Genomic DNA, 16,661 nt, shown 5'->3' with positions numbered 1-16,661 from the left:
CTGATCCAGTCCAACCCCGTTCTGCCATGCAGGAACTCTCAATCAAAGCATCCCTGACAAATAGCCATCCAGCCTCTGTTTAAAGACCTCCAAGGAGGGAGACTCCATTACTCTCCAAGGGAGTGTGTTCTGCTGTCCAACAGCCCTTACTGTCAGGAAGTTCCTCCTAATGTTGAGCTGGAATCTCTTTTCCTGGAGCTTGCTTCCATTATTCCATGTTCTAGTCTCTGGAGCAGCAGAAAATAAGCTTGCTCCTTCCTCAATATGACATCCCTTCAAGTATTTAAACAGGGCTATCATATCACCTCTTAACCTTCTGTTCCCCAGGCTAAACATCCCCAGCTCCCAAAGTCGTTCTCATAGGAACTGGAAGCACTTTATACTTTATAACATGTAAGCTTTTGAAGAACGGTTCAAAATTGTCCTTCAAAATTGGCAGCCAGGAACGGCTGGGGAACGGCTTGGGAACTCCCGGCGGCCTCAGCAGTGTTCTCCTGTGCTGTAACAACCATTCGCCCCCTTCCATGCCGTTCCATGCCGTTCCCATTCCTGAAAGTGCCATGCAATAAGCTCTATAGAGGAAGTGAATCTCTTTCAATATTTAATAGTCAAGATTGGCCCCACAGCAGGAAAAGCCACTAAGCTAATATGATTTTTTCCCTCTGTTCCATTATACTTGTCTCAGGGGCTATTCAGACTGCCCCAAAGAGATGGCCTGCAGCTGTTCCTTTTACAGCCAGATCAGGGCTGTGGCAACCACATGCCATGGCCCCAATCTGACCTTTGCCAAAAACAGTGGCTCCTTTTGGCTCCCTGCAAAGGGCGCGATAGTTGCGGCGCCACGGCTTTATGGCACTCCTTTGGTGCTGCGTAATGCAGACACAGTGCTAGAGGAGCAGCATGATGCCGTGCGTCACGTGGTGCAGTGCACGGCATCACATTGCCTGCAGGTGAAGCTGGGCCATGCATTGCGCAGATGCTATGCCCCAACTCCATCCCCAACCCGGCTAAAGATGCCTGTGTGCACAGCCCCTCGGTTCCTTTTATAACACTCAGCTACAATGCCTTTGCTCTGAAGTTTTGCCACTATCTGTACAAGTAACAATTGCAAAAATATGTTTGCTGACCCAGTCCTTCCTTCTCTTTCTTTTCTTTTCCCTCTCTTTTTCTTTCCTTTTGTTTTTGCTAATTGTCTTGTCGGCATTTTAAATAAATAACCTCTGCATTACTGGCCAAAGTGAAAAAGACAAAGTGTGTAATTTCCTAAATCAATACGAAGAAAGGAAAGAATGACTAATAGTGCTAATTTCACACTCATTTGCTAATCAGCACGTCATGTACTCTGTGCCAAAAAGATATTCTTCTTGTCAGTCAGAATAAACTGTGCAATTTTGCCAGATTTGCATGTCTTTTGCATAGTTTATTGCTCCGCTTCCAAAATGTGAGTGTTTCAACTGATTAAGAAATATTTCTCAAAAACTGGGGATGTGAAAGTTTGAAACAGTAATTCAGTGCCACTCTTCTGTGTCCTGTATTTATTTATGATTTTCAGATAATTTCTCACCGTGGGAAGAAAATTGCTTAAATTACTTGTTGCTTCCTTTGAGAAGAAAATTAGTGAAAAGCTGCATTTCTATCTTTATGTTCATGAATATATCTCTTGCTTGGCACCAAGCATCCTGAACTCTGTAAGGAATCATTCAGGTTGTTCCAATCAGATTAAAGGGTAACCTCATTTGCATCTGATCATGAGCCGGTCATTCTTTTATGCATTAGTCAATCATTAGCTGACGACAAATCCAGTTTTGCAGCCCAATGCTGTCTGTGCATGTTTGCTCAGAGGCAAAGCCCATTGAGTTCACTGTAACTTACCCTGAACATGAATCCTATTTTGGTAAAAGGCAGAATATATATCCAATAAATAAATAAATAAATAAACATGAACTCTCTGATGGTCAACTTCAGTGTCCTTGTGACATCATAGAGTTTTTAAGAGTACTTTCCAGATTGACTCTGCTACCCTGGGAGTTGTAGTCTGCTGCCCCCCCAACCCCCTGTTTTTCCACATTCTGTATGCCACACACACCAAACTGATCAGGGATTTAATATTATGTGTCTTCAAACATGTACTCTTTCTTGAAGCCAAGATGATTAAATTGTATTTTGGCCACACCATCAGAAGGTGTACATCATTGAAAAAGATAATAATGCTAGGAAAGGTGAGCCTCATTCCCACTTACTGCTAAATCGCTGCTGAACCGATTACTGGATTCAGTCCAGAAACTGGTTCAGCAACAAGCGTGGTTCCCACTACGTTTGCGCCGGAACGGACAGAGGAGAGGCAGGCCGGGTGGAAGGACGAAGGCCAGGTGGCAGAGAAGGACTTTCTAGTGCAAGCCCTGTCCTGCCATCCAAGTGACACAAGGGAAGGCCACCTGAGTGCATTCCTCTTCCTCCTGGTGTTGGTGCTGGGGTCCTTCCAGAGGCCTTGTGGGCAGCCAGGACTGCCAGTCCCATCATCCCCCACTACTGGGGAGCTTTGGACCAGAGTGAAGGAGCGACGGATGGGTGGTGTCGTCATCGTGGGCCTTCCCCTGGTGAGGCGTCGGCATCGGGTGCGATGGTGCTGTTGCGATGGGCCTCCAGCGGTGTAGAAGAGAGCTCCAGTTTTATCACTGAAAGGAGGAAACAAAACATGAAGCTTTTTGCTAGCAAAGAGCCAAAAAAACCCTGTCACACTGAGAATGCTGTCCTGGCATCAAGAGGTCCAGTGCGGTGGTGTGGTTTGATCATTGCACAATGACTCTGGAGACCAGGGTTGCTATCTGCTTGTCCAGAGAAGCCCGCTAGGGCAACTCATACTCTCTCAGCCTCAGAGGAAGGCAAAGGCAAGCCCAACTGAACAAATCTTGCCAAGAAATTCCTGTGATAGGTTTGTCTTAGGGTCACCATAATTCAGAAATGACTTGAAAGCACACAACAACAACAATAAGAGCTTGGTTGGGTTTGGACATTTTAGAGGCTTCAGCTTTGAGTGCTGTGGCCACCTACTGTTTTTAGGCAACAATCCTAATGTGTCTACTGAATCAAAGAGAATAGTGCTTATGGAAGAAAGGGGTGGCAAATAAGAACTTCATCCCCTCAAATAAGAGTTCTGTGCCCCAATGAAATTTTCCTTCAGTCACCAAATTTCTAGCATTGCAGAGAGAATCAGACACTGAAAACCATTCACATCTAGAACTCATATTGGCTGTGTTTGCACTCCCTTGGTAACTTTGCCAACCTCTTTTCTTTGGATGCCTAAACTGTATTTCCCAATGTGACAGGGACAGTCCCAATTAATCCTCCATTGTCCCACTTTTTCAGCTGCTTTTAAAATGACCCAGTTTCACTCTCCTCCTGCCACTTTCTCCTCTCTGTCTCTGCTTACTTCAGTTAATGCAAACAGACTTCAAAGAGCAAAAACAGACTGCACTTAAGTAACTCATCGAGAGGAGAAAACATGAAGGGCAGAGTCTATCCTTTCCCAGCAGACTAAGGCCAAAGCAAACTACTTCAGCCCTCTCTCACCTTGCATTTCTTTATCATTACTATCCTTTGCCATCTTGACTACACTCTGCTGCTGCTTGGTCACGTGTCCCAGTTTCCATCTGGGAAATGCTGGAGAGTGTGTATTTCTAAATACTCAAAATATTAAAGTTACTGCAATGCTAGAAATTGGGGAACTGGAGGAAAATTTCACTGGGATGCTCAGAATTCTTATGCGGGGGTAATCCTGTCCTTTTGTCTCTACTGCCTCCATAGCTACACCCATGAAGTCCATCATCATTACATTTATACTTTCAAAACAGAAGAGCATCCATTGCCCAACAAACTGTGCATTTGAAGCCTCTTTTGCATATGGCTTAAGCAGAGACTTGATTTTGTATGGGCAAGTGCCCAGAAGGAAAAAGTTACGTCATCCCCTTCCCTTCACTCTTCTTTTAGTCTTGATGGCAGCTCCCCAGAGCTTCTTTTTAGGAGGAAGAAAAAAATGGTGGGGAAAGAAACTCACACTTGCTCGTAATGTGTAGTTTTGTCCTCAGTTATTTCTCAGTCATTTTAATACCCTGGCATAAAAGAAACTCTGTTCCAGCTGAACTGGAACTTGATGGCAGTTAGTTGTGTAAGCTCTGGGCACCAAAGTCATGCTAAGACCTGTTGGCAAGTATGCATGCTTGTCAACTCAGAATTGACCCCTCCAGTTCTCTTTTCACCAGCACCATACAAAATTAACACATCTCAACATCGGCCTGCAAAGCTATGGACGACTGTGTGCATCAGTGTTGAAGGAGAACTCTTTAATAGTAATTGTGTACTTGGAATATTTATCGATGAACATTGCAAAAGGAACATAACAGAAAGTCCAGGCAGCTAACTGTCTTCTAACAAGAGATCTGGGAGAGTTTCAGTATAAGCGTTGGGTGAATAACTGATTGTACTGAAGCATTGGCAGAAGAGAAGGACAAAACTAAGGAGGGTGTTGTTTCCCATTCATTTTGAAATTGTTATTTGTAATACAAATTCTTCTAATTTTATCATTTAAAAAATATTAATGTTAATATAGATCAAATTTAGAAGGTCAAAAGTACTTCTCATGGCAGGAATTCACCTGCTTTTTCACTGACATTTTTCCCTTTTGGTGCAATTCTGATCTTGTTGTTTTCTTCTTATCACCACAGGGCTGCATCTGTGATTTTATATAAAAATGTCCAGGAGAAATAGATCTTCAATTTCAAAACCCACAAAGAAGAAAGCTGATGAAAAGGATCACAAGGAGACAGAGAACATCACTGGTTTGACCTATGTAAGTAAAAATATTGCTGATATGATGCTCTGGACTTTTCAAGTGAAAATGTTGTTTCGTTCATTAGATATTAGGGTAATACAGTTCTGTGTGCACAGATGTTAAACAGTGAGGATCTGTCAGGGAAAGGATGAGAGAATCGTGTGTGTTAGCTAACTGGTAGAAAGTGTAAGGGCATTTTGAAAAGGAATGAAAGAGTAGTCTGTCTGGATTAGGAATTAATTGGGTTTAGGTGTTTGAGTGGTTAGTAGTGTTAGTAAGAGTCAGAGATGCAGGACTTGTCTACATGATTAAAATACTCCTCAATCTAGTAGAATAGAATGCCACCTTGTCTCCATATATTGAGAGAAAGGTTGGATATAATAATAATAGCAAGTAAGTAGAAATTTATTGTTAAAAGCTAAAAGCCGTCACGATATAAAATATATCCAAACAGTAAATACAAAAACAGAGTTTAAAAAAAAGCATAAAAATCACCAAACAACAACATGGTAAAGTTAATGAAAGAGATCCATCAACAAAAGGCCAATAATACATCATAAAGGATAAAATAATAAAACCATAAAACTAGACTGGAACTAGCCATCATTCCCATCAAGAAAGCTCATTCTATCTTGCTGGCAGGTAAACCAAATTTTGCTACCATAGAAGTAACAAATGCATTGTTGCCAACCAAAAGGACACAAGTCTGCTGAAAGCAAGATCTACCCCCCGATATAATAATGATGATGATGATGATGACGATGATGATGATTATGATAGTCATCCCTCCATATTCACATACTTAGCATTCATGAATTTGGTTATCGCCAAGGTTTGTCCTGACCCCTCCTTCTCATACCTGGAACAGCTATTCTAGGCAGGGACGTAGCCAAGGGGGGGTTTCCGTATGGTCCGGACCCTCCCTTCCATTAGATACAATGAATGGTGTGTGCCGCCGCACCGCCACACCCAAGCCCCATTATAATGGTGGCACTTAGTTTGGACCCCCCTTCCCAAAATCCTGGCTACATCCCTGTTCTAGGCATGGGAGGGGTCAGGAAATAGCTCAAATTCACGGGGGGCTTGTTCCCCTAACCCTCACAAATGTAGAGGGATGACTGTAATAATAATAATAATAATTATTATTATTATTATTATTATTATTATTATTATTTACGATCTGGCCATACACAATTTACAGAAGTTTGGGCATTTTGTGGAGGGGGGACTCCTTAAACTCTGCAGAGAAGGCTTTGCAATTTATACTGTAGAATCCACCAAAATCTGCCGAAATGAGCCTCATTGCATGTGTGGCCATCCATCTGCTTCACCTAGATTTGGATGGTTGCACATTTTCAGCAAAGAGAGAGTGAATAGCTGCAAAGTTGCACAGGGAAGTGAAGCAAATTGACTGTTAAAGTGAATGTGTGGAAATCTGTAGCAATTCGCACAACGCATTTAAGTGTAGAATAGCCCAAAGATTAATAAGAGTCAGGATTAGGATTAGTTAGGAGATGAGGATGAAAAAGTGTGAGGGATATGATTTAGGTGTGTTCAGCATTTAATCTGTGATGTTATGCTCAAATTCTATGTAATAAATCATTATTTTTACATTGCACACTTTTGTCTCTGGGAAAACTACATATTGGAAAGCTAAGTTCTGACATGGTATCTGTTGTGGTAGCAGTTACGGTAATACGTACAGGATGGCAGTGTTCAGTGGGAAGATAAAATGAATCAAGTCTTACACAGGAAGCACAAGGGCATCTAGGAGATCCCCACAGTTAGTGGCAGAGATGGGGATAAGGGGAACTCTCATATTTAGTGGCAGCGGAGTGATAGGCAAAACCCACACATTGGCACTTCTGGCTAATTTTTTCTTTGCTGGATTAATAAATAAAATTTATTGACCACTGTGGACTATTTATGAGTAATCTACACATAAATAATCCACAGTGCTCAATAAATTTTATTTATTTGTTTATTTATTTATTTATACGCTGCCTTTCTCCCATGATCGGACCTAAGCAGCTTCCAGGACAGCACATTAAAAATGTTTATAAAAGATTTTAAAACCAATTCCTGTTTCATCCTTGGGAGTAAAGTTAATGGATAAAAGATAGTCTTCTGATAGAAGAAATCTCCTTTTGTTTTGGAATGAGATGAAATAGAATTTTTTAAAAAACCAGTCATATTAGTCTGCTGAAGCATAAAAATGATAAAGGAAAGGGGAGAAAAATGGATTCTGGCAGCACCTTTAAGATTAAGGAGGCACCAGAGATCATTTTGTGGTAAGCTCACTAGCTATTCATTTGTAATAAGTAACTAAGGCCTGTTACAGACAGGCCAAAATAAAGCTGCTTCGAGTCACTTTGCAGATATGGTATTTCAATGATGCATGCATCCTAAGAGTCCAAAAGCCACACCAAAGCTGCACTCCAGTCCTTAGAACTGGAGTGTGGCTTTGGTACAGCTTTTGGACTCTTAGAACGCATGCATCATTGAAATACCATATCTCCAAAGTGACTCGAAGCAGCTTTATTTTGGCCTGTCTGTAACAGGCCTAAGTGAGTCCTTAGTTTCTGGACTCCAGTTATAGTAATGACCTGTGAGATGATTGGAGTAAAGTAAGTAGTTCCTTTAAAAAGGATCATTCCAAACTTTGATTGAAAGAATATTGAACTCATGTCTAAGTGATTAGCTCTGACAAATTCTGACCATCATAACAACAGACATTTAACAGGCTCAGAATAGCCCTGTTGAGCAAACTTCACCCTGCATTTTTAACACAAAGTTGAACAGACAGGCCAAAATAAAGGTGCTTTGGGTCACTTTGGAGGTGTGCTATTTAAATGACACACACATCTTAAGAGGCCAGAAGCTGCACCAAAGCTGTGGTCCAGTCCTTAGGACTGGAGCATGGCTTTGGCATGGCTTCCGGCCGCTTAGGATGCATGCATCGTTTAAACAGCATACCTTCAGAGTGACCCAAAGCAGCTTTATTTTGGCCTGTCTGTTCAGGCCCAAAGTTATCATTTACAATAGCATCTCATTGCATAAAGACTGAAAGGAACACCTGACCATTGTTGCAGACCAAAGCAGCCACAATTTATGATTGCCAAATTGTGATCGCCACAGGGATTTTTTTAGCAGATTGATACTCCTCCTTTCTCCATTATGGACCAGGTTTGCTTAGCCACAGGCAACTCCAGGTTTGCTTAGCTGCCACAAGGAGCAACATCATGGGACTTCAGACCAGGACTCAGTTAATGTGTTGCGATGGTTGGTTCAAAACACTAGAAGACCTAATAACCATAGCTCTTTATTTCTGCCTGCATGCCAGTTTTGTCCACACAAGCCATGGGTCTTGAAGGGCAAAATGGAATAGCCTTTCCTCTTAATCCAACTAACAGAGGGAATGCCTGGGATCATATTCCTTTAACAGAGATCAAAGAGAGGATGGAACATATGTTCCAGAATGTTCCTTATGGGTTCAGAATGACTGTTGAATCAGGCAGTTGGAGACTTGAGGCCGGCACCCTGGAAAGCTTCCTTCCAGGTGGAAGCGAACTAAGGGAGGAACAAAGTCAGGAAAGAGAGGAAAACAACTTTTTAGAATGTGAAGAATCACCTTTAATAGAGATGGCACAGGAAGAACTAAGAAAAGTATTTGCAAGGGATGGGGGATATTTCCAGTAAAGAACTGATTGATGTGAGAGGAGTTAAATCACAGCTTGGAAAGGTTCCCAGTTCCCAGAACCTTCCAGGAGCATGGCTACTAATTCTGATTCTGACTTACATTTTGGTCCAGACTACTAACTGGCAACACAGCTCCTGCTTTTTGTTTCCTGGTTCAACCCTGCCTAAGGTTGGCAGGGTAGGACCATTCCAGGTCCTGAAATTTCACAGCCAAATCCCAGTACGGTTGATGGATTTCAGGACCTGGTCTCCAGTTTTCATGTGTGAGCTCCAGGTAGGCAATGAGGGTGCAAATTATCCAGTTTTGAGGAGTAATAGGTAATCCAGGTAATAGGAGAGGACTGCCTACATATCACCAGCTCAGCTAGTAGAGCTGTATCTTGCTACAATTTGCAACGCTTAATTCATTTGTTGCTGCAACTTGCAAAGACTCTCCAAAGAGTCGGGGATGCTTTGATTGAGAGTTCCTGCATGGCAGGGGGCTGGACTGGATGGCCCTTGTGGTCTCTTCCAACTCTAGGATTCTATTAGTCTGTTTTAATGGTTGTTTATTGTTTTTATTTTATATTTTGTAATTTGCTTTGTGTAACCGGGTTTTGTGGGGAGAAAGAGAAAAATGAGGTATTTATTTACTGAATAAAACCAGTAAGTAAAATAAACATTAAACCCACTACAATCAAAACTAGATATATTTAAATAGCAATATGAGGGAAGACAGGGTTCATGAGCCTGAAACATTTGTGGAAGAAAGCAGACTCTGGAAAGGTCATGTTTCTTTGGATTAGACCTCCCCTAATCTCCCCTATGAGCATAGTAAGCGAAGATTTTGGGACCTCAAGCCCCCAAATAATTTTTAAGCTCTAGAAGGGGGTGCTACATCTTTCCCCATTTCTCCACCACTAAGTACCACCCTTACATAATTTCACAGTCTGATAGATATATTCACTTCTATTTTGTAACATAGCTGTCTTTTGGGGCATGATTTCAGAAGAATGTGGTACCTACAAAGAATAATGCACTGACATAGCATTTCCCCCTCTGCTGAACTTATCACCCTCCTCACTTTTTGGCACAATGGATTTGTCATGGGACATCTAGTTTGGCCTTCTTGGGATCTCTATTATCATGATTTTATAGATGAAGAAATTCCAGATTGCCCATGGGAAAGAGCCAGTTCCAATCTTCTTGATTCCTTCAGGAGGAATTTCTGGGAGAGAGCACTGCTTTGAAAAAATTGGTGTATATCCAATTTTCTCATATCTTAGACTTGATACGTCTTTGAATGACATATCCTGTGCAACTGTGGCTTATGGTTGAGGTTTCATGCTTAATGAGAGTCAATATGATCTTGTGGTTTGAATATTGGACTGACTTCTGGACACCAGCGTTTAAGTCTCTACTCAGTAAAGGAAACCCACAGGGTGAGACAAGTCACTCTCTCTCAACCTTTCACAGCCTTTGGGGGAAAGCTTCTGTGGAATTTTCCATCTCATGTGCTAAAATAACTTTGTTAGGTTTGGGTGTTATGCACCTCGACTTTGAATAGTGATGGGACAAGGTCAGGCAGTAAAGTTCCTGGGGTTTGCCTTGGGCATCATCATTGGTAGGCATATCTTAACATATTGCATTCCTCTCATGAGGAATGCAATATGTTAAGATGTGCCTACCATATGAGGAAAAACAAGGGCAATGAAACTTAAAAGTCATTAAAATGAATCACTCTCTTTCCCGGTCTTCTTTTTCTTTTTTACTTCAAAGAGAGATCTGGCTGACAGCTATGAACCATGGTATCAGACTGGCAGCATGGCAGCATCGGAACATTATCTGCGTCCTCCTGACTTCAACCAAGGAGATGGTGAAAGGACATTCTGCCAGAAATATTCCCCAAGCTTAAAAAATATGATTCCCTTTCGCTTTCATCAAAGGCAGGTTGCATGTATTCATGATCAGGGATGAAAAAGTTTAATTGGAATTGTGATTCCTTATGGAAGTATCCATTTTGTACCTCACAAGACACATTGCAAGACAAATGCATTTTTGCTTTGGAAAGCTTGTGGTACATTTTTGAGAATCAAAATAGAGACAAAACCATGCATACACTATTAAAAATAGAAAAGACTAAGTATGTAATGTGTCCAGTTGAAAAAATTGACTGAAGACATTGTGGTGAATCAGAAAAAATGCATGCAGAAAATGTGTACTTTGTGGGGAAATGCATTCATAAAAAAGAAGAAGGAGCAAAAGCGTAAATCCACTCTGATGCTGGGGGAGTGAAAATCCTTGTTGGTATAGTTTTGCTGGATTGTACCATTGTATAAGCGGCATTTTCCAGTTGTGCAGTTGTGATACATGGAAAATGCTTGCACAAGAAGAGATTGGGTGCAAAGTGTGCAAATGCTTGTCCAATGAATAATGACACAATACAGGATATAGCGCAATCTGATATGAACAAATGTTAGGATTTCAGATGGGTTTTGGTAAACGGTGACAAAATTGGGACAGACTTTTTATTTTTTAACAAACCAGGTTAAGAGACAATAGAAATTATGGAACTCCTTGAACAGAAGGTCTGGCCTGGTACTTTTGTAATGCCTTTCTCAAATGTTTATTTCCTCCTAACCTCCAGATCTTCTGCAAATCCACTGGATGATGCTGGTCTCTTCTCATTTGCAACGTTTTCTTGGCTTTCGTTCCTAATGTTCAGAGGATGTAGGCAAAACATTGAAGTTGCTAGCTTGCCTCCTCTATCGTATCATGATAGTTCAGAACCAAACTCCAAAAGGTAATACTATTACGAGACAACCTTTTTATGTAAGAGCTTTCTGTGTGTGTCAAGGGTAGGCGGTGGGAAGGAAACTTAAAGGATCATTTGCATTCTCCAGCTACAGAGGATGTTGAGCATAATAGGCAATGCTTGGCTGGAAAAAACAATACTGCTTGTAGTTTCCTGCTGTTCTGCTCTTGCAAGGAGTGGGGAAACAGGGCAGCGGGTAAAGCAAAGCACTATAATTTATACAGAATGTGTATTTCCCCTGAAATGTTTTCACTCAGCTTCACACTGATTTTGTGGAGAAGGGACTCATTACCAGGGTTGGCAACAAAACTGGAATCCTTGGACTGATGTCAGGGTCTCAGTAGCCCGACAGGGACTTATACTGATGCATGTCTTAGGCTCGTCACATAAAAATAGGCTTGATCCTCTGAGCTGGATGACATAGTCCAATGGTAATATGATGATAAACTTTATATACAGGATGACCCGATGTCCTAACCGCAAAGGAGGATAAGCCACAGTGAAATGTAGGACATTCAAACAAAAATGTAGGACACGACACAATAAAAGCTGAAAATACTCCTGGACACATAAATGCATGCTTCTCAGTCATGTTCCAAATGGAGGACAGTTTGGGATTCCTCCTGAACAGAAGGCTGAAAGGACATATCTGGGAAAAGGAGAACCTCTAGTCACCCTGTTTATATTCTAATCCTCAAAGTCTAAAAATTCTGTCCCACGGTCCCAACCAAGTGAAATCTTCTTTCGGTCCCCAAATTTCTAGTATTACAGAGAGAGCAAGAGAGCAAAAGAGATAGAGAGGTTAAAAATCATTCACACCTTGAACTCTGTCTTTGTGTTCCCTTGGTAACGTTGCCTCCTTGTTTTCTTAGGAAGCCTAACCTGTATTTCTAAATGTGCAACTCGAGTTTGAAGTCACTGCAAGGTTACAATTTAGGGACTAGAGAAAAATTTCACTTTAGGAAACAGAATTCTTATTTGGGGGACAATGCCTCCTTTTTCCCCTTCCCAGGGTTCTGTACCTTGTGGAAATGTCTTATCTCTTATCACTGACTGGGGATAAAGCAGTTCCCCTTGCTGCCCTTTCACTGTGCTGCAGTTCAGCGTGTAAAAACCTTCCGTTGGTGCTTAACAGTTAGGCAAGAGATTCCAAGAGGACAAAGGGAGGCCTTTTTCTGCTGCTAACCCCTGTTATTAAAAAAAAGAAGAGAGAGAAAATGCAACCCCCTTTCCAGTTTGCAGAAGGCCTGTGGCACAATACATTAATATCACGATAAGACTGAAGTGGTGGCCCATGTCTAAAAACAATGCCAACAGTGGCACTGATCAGTCATGTCCCTAGGGTTGGTGTCACCCGGTGTGGTAACTCATGGTGTCACGCACACCCCAATTACTTCCTCCCATTTCACACCTTAGGAATGAATCCTTAGAGGAATGCTTTCTGGCACTAATGTTACTGGTAAATCATAATCCCATGAACTATTGAATCTAATGTAAATAGTTGTGACATAAACAACTAGCAAAATTAAAAATTATGTCTTTAAATTACAGATTTCGACTCCTTTGGGAAGCAGAGCTGGCCAAAGCAGGCCCTGAGAAAGCTTCTTTAGTCAGAGTGGTGTTAAGATTTCAGAGGACTAGAATTTTGGTGGACATCGTGGCAAATGTCACTTGCATGATTTTTGGTGCTCTAGGACCGGTGAGTACTATGAGATCCATTTATAAATATGCGTACCCATGGAGGAGATGTATGCGTTGCAACCAAAGTACATTTGGGTGCATGGACTGTAGGTAAACTTTTTCTTGACCTCCCACTTAAAAACAAACAAACAAAAAACTGCAGGCAGCCAAGTCAGGAAAGAACTCTTTCCAAGATCTTGTGGCCCTCTTGCTAATCAGAGCATAGCTTAGAGAAGATACAGAATCCTCCATTCAGTATGACTTGTCCAGAGATTCACAAATCCCAATGGCATGATATTTTCTCCCTCCCCAAATAATTCAGGTTTGTACTCTTTTATCTTTTTGCAGACAGTGCTCATACACAGCATCCTGCAGTATGGTGAAAGTGGCTCCAAGGACCTGGTCAGAGGGATTGGCCTCTGTGTAGCCCTATTTCTGACCGAGTTTTCCAAAGTTCTGTTCTGGGCATTGGCATGGGCTGTGAATTACCGGACCGCTATCCGATTAAAAGTTGCCGTGTCTACAGTTGCATTTGAGAAACTGCTGGCATTCAAATCTTTGTCACACATCTCTTTTGGTGAAGTAAGCCTTGTGGTTCATTTGTCTTCGTAGAGATAATTTCAGTTGTAAAATGTCTCTAGTAAAACGTGTTTTGAAAAAGACATCTAAAGTTTTGATTTTGAAAATTCTTTGATACAGGAGTGCTTTCCAACTGTTTGTCATGTAGCCACTCTTGTTCCTTCACATCTTTCAGGTGATCAATCTGTTAGCCAACGATGGTTATCGGATGTTTGAAGCAGCCTTATTTTGTCCCCTGCCAATTGCTGTGCCTCTGCTGATGATTGCCTGTTCAGTCTATTCTTGCATCATCCTTGGTCCCACTGCACTCATAGGAACATTAGTGTATATTGTGTTCATACCCATACAGGTAACATGACAGTTCTCTAAACAATCATTGTGTGTTTATTTCAGCAAATGTTTAAAAAGATGAGGTTGCGTGGGGTGTTTATAGTAGTCACTTATGAGACAGTGCCAAGTGGTTTTGTTCAGAATGCCAAAGCCTACTGCATAATTTAAGTAGAATTGCAGATAATTTACTGTTTTTGTACAGTGCCTTGTAGTTTTAGATGCACTAGTGATAAAAAAGACTTTCTGCTGGCCATCTGGCTCAGTACTGTTTGCAACTAGCAGCCATTCTCACAAGTTTTTGATTCTGCCTATCAACACTAACTCCATCTTCTCTCCAAGCTCAGAGGCTCCTCACTTCGTATTTTGAGCACAGAGAGGTATTTTTAAGAAGAATGAATATAATGACGCCGTGAAACTGTCCATATCTGAGCAGTGATACCCAGAGTGTCTTCCTGCTACTGCTGAGTTATGGATGGCTCCAAAATGTCATTATATCCAGTCTTCTTAAAAATAACTTTCCAAGCTCTGCTCTTATACAGGCTGCTGGAGACAAAGAGAAGACTATCATTCTCATACCTTGCTTTTGGTTGATCACTGTGGGATGCAGGACTACAGAGGCCATATGGTCTGATTAGAGCTCAAAAAGTTCAGTTTGGGGGTACAACTTTCACAATCCCCCAGTCAGAATTGCCAGCCCAATTCTAGGACTTGTAATCCAGAAAAGGAAAACTTTTCTAAGCTGTGATCTGATGCAGCAAGGCTCTTTTAATGTCAGAGTTCCATGGAGATCCCAGATACTGTACCTGAAACCTTTTGCATGAAAGGCAAGTGCTCTGCCACTGAGCAGCCCTTTCCTATGTTTAAATTAGTAGAAGTGGAAAATAATGTCCTTGGAACCACAATTTTGGATGAAAGTATCCACTTCACATACCCCCGGATTTGTTGCAAAACAAAGTCTGTCATCATAAATTAACATATATGTGAGGTTTGTGGTACATTTTGGAGAAACAAAATGCACACAAAACTATATGTAGATTTTAAAAATATGAACGACTACAAGCGTATTCAATTGACAGATATTTATTGTATTTATACCCTGCTCTTCAGAAATGGTCTCAGAATGGCTTACAAATTTTTAATTTGACAGTTTTCTTCCCTCAGCCTTACAATCTAAAAAGATGTGACACAAAAGGAGAAAGGAATGGCTGTTTAATGGGAGTCCTCTATCACAGTGTATATTACATAATTTTACATATACTTAGCTATGTAACAGAAGTGCTAAGAAAACCTGTTAGTGAATTGCAAAGATTCATAACAGGGTCCAGGTAAGAATGGTCCAATGTTCATTGAAACTCCCTAGCCAGTATTCTGATGCCCAATGGAACCAATGCACAGTCTTGTTGTACATCGGTCCCAATGTGCATCAGCCACTTTGCCAACTCCCTATGTAGTACCATAACATCCAACCTTTACTGGATATGTACATTATGGAACTACTCAATTTTAATTCCTGCAGATGTAAGTCTGCTTACAAAGGCATAAGTCAGAACAGGATTCTGGCCATAATGTACAAAATGTTTACACTGAGCAGAAACTGTATGAAAAATGTGTACATGCAGGAAAAGAAAGTGAAGTCTTGCAATCTGATACAAAAAAGCTGAAGAAGGTAGGAGTCAGAGAATACAGGAGTTGGAGAAACATAATAAAATCAACATAGAATGTTTTTCATATCCTTCTGAGTTAGTTTAACAGTCACTTATGGAAATGTGTGTAGTTATTGTTTTAAAAAAGAAAGAATAATATTTGTCTCTGTGTCAACTGTTTCCTTTTATGACGTTTTTCCTATCTGCTACAGATGTCCATGGCCAGGCTTACTTCTGTCTTCCGAAGAGCTGCCATTTTGGTGACGGATAAACGTGTACGAATAATGAATGAGATTTTGACATGCATTAAGCTGATCAAAATGTACGCTTGGGAGAAATCTTTTGCCAAAGCTGTCAGAGGTATGAGAAAGAGAGAGAGAGAGAGAGAAAATAGAGAAAGGACTTTTAAATTTCAATGAAATGCCTTAACTGGATCATTCTCGACAAATATCTGTGATTTACTGTTAATTCGAGAGGCAAGGCTATAATTTGCAAAATGACATGCCATTGTCTAGCAGGATGTATGATTTATCACTTTTCTCGCATTATAATTGAAGGATGTCTTTTACCCTTTACAGGCATCAGGAAAGCGGAGAGGAAAATACTGGAAAAAGCAGGATATGTTCAAAGTGTGAACTCTGCCCTTACGCCAATTGTGTCCACCCTGTCGATCGTCATGACATTTTTCATCCATACTCTTTTAAAGCTCGAACTAACAGCCTCTGTTGTAAGCTGCAGTCCTAAATCACCATACAGAAATAATAGATTTGTTTTCCTCTCCATTTGTCCCCCTTGTCTACTATAGAACATTATAGCATTCTAAACTTTAGGGGCCCAACTACCTATTCCATTATTTGCCCAATTAGTTTCTTCATCAAGAGTGGTTTATTATAGAAGACCAGAAGGTTGATGCAGGCAGGCTGAGCCAAAGGCATTTTGCACAAGGCAAGATGGACTCCCCACTGTCTGTTGCACATATAGACACCCCAGCAACTGGGGTGAACCTATTGAACCAGTGGGACTGGAGTATGTATTAACCATATTGTTATCTCCAGTTAAACTCACTGACTCAATTGTCAGTGAGTTTAACTGGAGTTTAACTGGAGTT

General features: G+C 41.1%; 1 protein-coding gene across 2 annotated transcripts in view; it reads left to right on the top strand.

Annotated features, from left to right (window-relative positions):
* Positions 1 to 4,368: 4,368 nt before the first annotated feature.
* LOC149305726 (ATP-binding cassette sub-family C member 12-like) overlaps positions 4,369 to 16,661 on the top strand; it is a 55,697-nt gene continuing 43,404 nt past the window's right edge. The window contains exons 1-9 of one of the 2 annotated variants that reach the window (XM_089539848.1): positions 4,369 to 4,519; positions 4,722 to 4,846; positions 10,286 to 10,452; positions 11,154 to 11,309; positions 12,873 to 13,020; positions 13,350 to 13,583; positions 13,756 to 13,929; positions 15,766 to 15,913; positions 16,132 to 16,280. In XM_089539848.1, the coding sequence (XP_089395974.1) occupies positions 4,748 to 4,846; positions 10,286 to 10,452; positions 11,154 to 11,309; positions 12,873 to 13,020; positions 13,350 to 13,583; positions 13,756 to 13,929; positions 15,766 to 15,913; positions 16,132 to 16,280 (1,275 nt within the window). In that variant the 5' untranslated portion in view covers positions 4,369 to 4,519; positions 4,722 to 4,747. Of the gene's footprint in view, positions 4,520 to 4,721; positions 4,847 to 8,347; positions 8,495 to 10,285; positions 10,453 to 11,153; positions 11,310 to 12,872; positions 13,021 to 13,349; positions 13,584 to 13,755; positions 13,930 to 15,765; positions 15,914 to 16,131; positions 16,281 to 16,661 lie in introns of those variants that run through there. The other variant, XM_089539849.1, reaches the window with a different exon arrangement.

This window comes from Sceloporus occidentalis, unplaced genomic scaffold, assembly GCF_023333645.1.
Source record: "Sceloporus occidentalis isolate IW3139 unplaced genomic scaffold, rSceOcc1.0.p SCAF_10, whole genome shotgun sequence".
NCBI lineage: Eukaryota > Metazoa > Chordata > Lepidosauria > Squamata > Phrynosomatidae > Sceloporus > Sceloporus occidentalis.
This window is presented reverse-complemented; position numbering and strand designations above follow the sequence as displayed.